General features: G+C 35.1%; 1 protein-coding gene across 1 annotated transcript; it reads right to left on the bottom strand.

Moving 5' to 3' along the window:
• Nucleotides 1-620: 620 nt before the first annotated feature.
• LOC127103049 (uncharacterized) lies at nt 621-3,043 on the bottom strand. Its single transcript, XM_051040343.1, has 4 exons — nt 2,929-3,043; nt 2,147-2,679; nt 858-1,636; nt 621-636 (listed from the first exon to the last, which is right to left on the bottom strand). Exons 1-4 carry the CDS (start codon nt 3,041-3,043, stop codon nt 621-623), a joined length of 1,443 nt encoding a protein of 480 aa, XP_050896300.1.
• Between the last annotated feature and the right edge of the window lie 1,485 nt (nt 3,044-4,528).

Raw genomic sequence — 4,528 nt, 5'->3', positions numbered from 1 at the left:
GGGTGGTATACACCATTATCACCATGAGAATAACTTATGACACTTTGCATAATATTCTATATAGTATTCTCATAGCGGGTGAATCCAGTATAAATATTACTCTTAATATTCATACATATGCTTAAGACTTGATAACTCCTTATCCATGATCCATGAGATGTGATCATCAGTCTATATACATAATAGTCTTAATGCTTTAATGTTATCCCACTTCACAATAAAGCTCGAACATAGATACTTTAAGAATAGTGTCCTTATGTTTAATGTGATCTCATGATTAAGTCACACTTGATACATTAAATGGACTATCTATTCTAGGGACTTTATTAGTAAAACATAATAAAGAAAAAGCATTTTATTATTAATAAATAAATCGATACAAGTACCAAAAGTATTGGCCTCTAAGGCTTACACCAACAGGTTGCACAATGGATGGGGTGTTTGGGACAGCCAGGATGTCGAGAGCTTCAACTGCATAAACAGCTTCATGGACAACTTCACTTGTAGGAGAAATGTTACTCTGCAAGGCAGCATCGATCTCAGCACATACAACACAAAGGTTAATGTCAGTATAATCGTCACATGAATAAACATCATCAAACCCAAATAGAGATGGAAAATCAAGTGAAAACAATTCTGAAAAAGTGTCATCAACCAACTCAGAGATCAATTCAATATGAAAAATAGAATGCTTCTCCAAGGGATGTTTCATGGCATCGAAAATGTTAAATTTTGCGACAATGTCACCAAATTCCATGGACATGGTTCCATCGTCGACATCAATTTTTGTTTTTGCCGTTTTCATGAACGGTCTTCCTAAAATGATAGGCGATCTGCTTGAATTTGTTTCTCCATACATGTTCAGAATGTAGAAATCTGCAGGAAAAATCAAGTCATTAACTTGAACAAGCACATCTTCCACTAGTCCAATAGGGCGAGCATTGCTTCTGTTCGCCAATTGAATGATTAAACCCGTATGCTGTAAAGGACCAAGATCAAGGTTGGTATAAACAGAAGTAGGCATAAAATTAATGCCCGCTCCCAAATCAAGCATGCAATTTTTGAATTTACTATCCCCAATGGTGCATGGAATAGCAAAAGTTCCCGGATCCTTGCACTTTTGGGGTATGGCCTGATTGAGGGATGAAACAGTAGCTTTTTCAGGTGAATGCTTAGGATGGATAAGGGATGAAATGTTTCGTCCCAAATTTACTCTCTCATTTCCCTTCAACCTTCTCTTACTTGTGCACAAGTCTTTTAGAAATTTTGCATACTTTGGAACCTGCTTAATAACATCAAGAAGCGGAATGTTTACCGCCACTTTTCTAAACACATCTAAAATCTCTCTCTCCTTGTCTCCATCATCAGTCCTTTTAATTTTCAGTATTCTATGTGGGAAGGGAATTGGTCGCACATACTCCTTCTCTTTTTCTTTTTCAGTTTCGACCACAACAGAGGATTCAGTTTCTATCACAACGGAAGAAGGTTCAGGTGTTACCTCAAGAATTTTTTTATTTTTTTCTGGGGCTGGTTCTATTACCTTCCCGAATCTCAATGAAATTTCACTCACATTAGCATTAGGGCCTTTTGGATTCACAACTGTTTGGGCAGGAAGTTGGTTTGATCCTTGGGCTTGCTGCATGGCATTCATCAAAGTGGCAAGTTGTCCAATCTGTGTCTGCAAAGTCTGAATACTGGAATCTGTTCGTTGCTGAAATTGGAGATTATTCATAGCCATTTGTTTGACAAGATCCTCTAATGAAGGTCCGAAAGGTGCAGAGGTGGATACTTGGGGAGTTGTATGTGATTGTGGAAGGGGTATGACTAATTGTTGTTGGGTGGGCTGTTGGTTTCCCTATCGAAGGTTTGGATGGTTCCTCCAATTGGGGTGATATTTGTTGGTGGACAAGTCAGGAATGTTGTACCCTTTCTGATTGTTGGTTTGATTGAAAAAGTTAGTTGCATATGCTTGAGGAAACTGAGTGACCGACTCATCTTGAAGAATAGGACATGTGTTAGTTGGATGTTCAGTAGAAGTAAAAATACTACATAACTTTGATGTTTGAGGTTTACTCACTGCCATTTATTTCACTAAAGAAGTAAGCTCCTCAATTCTGGTTTCTAAAGCCTAGTTGGAAGAGGAAACCTGAATGTCATTCACACCTTTTGTTTTGACCATAGAATTATTTCTGGTTGCGAACTGTTGGGAATTAAGTGACATGTTCTCAATCAGGGCTTTGGCAGTAACTGGAGTTTTATCGACAAGTGCTCCACCACTAGCAGCATCAAGAATGTTTCTATCCATTGGTGACAATCCCTCATAGAAATACTGAATAAGCAGTTGTTTAGTAATTTGATATTGAGGGCAACTGGATACCAATTGTTTGAATCTCTCCCAATACTCAGCCAATGACTTATTTCCCTGTCTAATACCACATATATCTTTTCGGATTGATGCAGCCCTGGAGGCAGAAAAGTATCTCTCTAGGAAGACTCTCTTCAAATCATTCCAAGTCGTGACAAAATTCAGCTCAAGATAATATAACCAATCCTTGGCAGCACCCTGTAGTGAAAATGGGAAGGCTCTCAACCTGATGTGATCTTCGGTGATTCCTTCAGGTCTCAATGGTGTAGAGCAAACAACCTGAAATTCCTTAAGATGCTTATGCGGATCCTCACCTGCAAGACCACTAAACCTTGGCAACAAGTGTATTAAACCAGACTTCAACTCAAAAGGAACAGTAACATCAACATATTCAATACATAAACCATTCTAATTTATATCAGGAGCAACAAGTTGCCTTAGTGTTCTTTGTTCAGCCATGTTATTAAAATCAAGTTCAGAATCAGAACTAAATAAGTTATGCAATTAGTCAAAATCCGAATCGCTAACGAGTGGTGAACTAGTGCTAGCTTGATTTTCTCTACAGTGTGCGTGCAAGGCTCTCTCTATCTCAGGATCAAAATCAAAAAGATCAGAACAACCAAATCTAGTAGCCAGAACTAATGCAGCAACAAATGCGAAAATGCCAACAATGTCCATATTAGGCAGAAACAAAAAAAGAAGAAATATGATCAAAATAAGGTCAGAAAAATACAAAAACACAAAATTTAATCTAATTAGATGAAATAAGAATTTTAGAAATTTTTTGAAATTTTTTCGAGACTATGAAAACAGTAGAAAAAAATCATAAAAAATAGAAAAAAGATGAATTTGGGAATTTGAGGGTGGTTTACCTTAACTATTTCCAAGAGTACGGGACTAATGATTGCACGATTTTTCTGCTCCTAGTAGACAAAACAGAATTTGAATCGAACATAATTTTTCAGAAAACCGGGTTTTCGGACCAAGACAGACCAGGTCGGACGAACGAACGTGAATTGGCCAAAATAGAAAATCGGAGGGCCAAAACACTACAATTGACACCTATGACTCAACTAACGATTAAAAACAACAAGAATCCCTGGCAACGACGCCAATTTGATCCGCTGTCGCGCACGGGTCAAAACGAGTAATTAGAAACTGTAGTTTAGCGGAAGCGACAACTCGAGTATCGTATCACAAGGATTCTTGTATTATTCTTAACCTAATGAAATTGATTTAAGGGGGGTTTATGTTTCGTAGTCGATTTAGAAAACAAAGGAAAAAAAGTGATTAAAATAAGTGATTATGGGCCCGTTTGTTTTGGCTTTTTTTAAAAATGATTTTTATAGTGTTACAAATTTTAATGTAAAAAAAATTTACAAAGAAACTTTTCATAAAAGATTCAAATGAAAATTTGGTTTGAATAGTTATTCTTAAAATGTTATTTTAGGTATTTCATCATTTTATCGAAACTTTTTTTGGATATCAAATTTTCAAAAAATTACTTAATTTTGAAGCTATTTCAAATAGCTTTTTATAAAAATCATTTTTAAGATACAATTTTTTGAAAAAATTGTGATCTTGACTATGTTTTGATCTTCAATAGTGTATATTTATGTTATAGAATGAACAATTCAATCTTTTAATTTATAGAAAACAAATTTAAAAAAATTTATAATATTTTGAAAAACATTTTTGTAGAATTCATTTTCAAAAATACAAAGAAACAAATCCATTTTTTTAAAGTTAAAACAAGCTGGCCCTATAAAATAAGTCAATCTACTGTTTTCGGTTTCCGACTAATCACTAGTTTTTACCTACCAATTCTCTAAGCGGCTTCGATCTCTATTCGATTCAAATTTGATTGAGAAGCGCAATAGATATATGACAGATTTATATTCCTGTATTCCGAATTAAGCAAACGGATAAATACAACCGTGAATTAAGCAAACACGATTTACAAACGCAATTTAACGACAAAGCGATGAAAACGATGATTAATAGTTAGGAATGCAATCATAAGAATTTAATCAAAACCATTCCACAAAATATAGTAAGAAAATGAAATTTCATAGAATAGAATTGAAAGAGAACGAAATTAAATTGATAGAATAAAATCCTCAAAGTCTTGGAAATTCGGTTACAGCAGATTAACTCTAGGAG

Source organism: Lathyrus oleraceus, chromosome 7 (assembly GCF_024323335.1).
Source record: "Lathyrus oleraceus cultivar Zhongwan6 chromosome 7, CAAS_Psat_ZW6_1.0, whole genome shotgun sequence".
NCBI lineage: Eukaryota > Viridiplantae > Streptophyta > Magnoliopsida > Fabales > Fabaceae > Lathyrus > Lathyrus oleraceus.
This window is presented reverse-complemented; position numbering and strand designations above follow the sequence as displayed.

Coding starts and splice junctions, on each gene's coding strand:
- LOC127103049 (XM_051040343.1), bottom strand. CDS start 3,043: ATGGACATTGTTGGCATTTTCGCATTTGTTGCTGCATTAGTTCTGGCT. Junction 2,680..2,928: donor GAGAGCCTTGCACGCACACT/GTAGAGAAAATC, acceptor GTGGTCTTGCAG/GTGAGGATCCGCATAAGCAT. Junction 1,637..2,146: donor AAGGTGTGAATGACATTCAG/GTTTCCTCTTCC, acceptor AATGCCATGCAG/CAAGCCCAAGGATCAAACCA.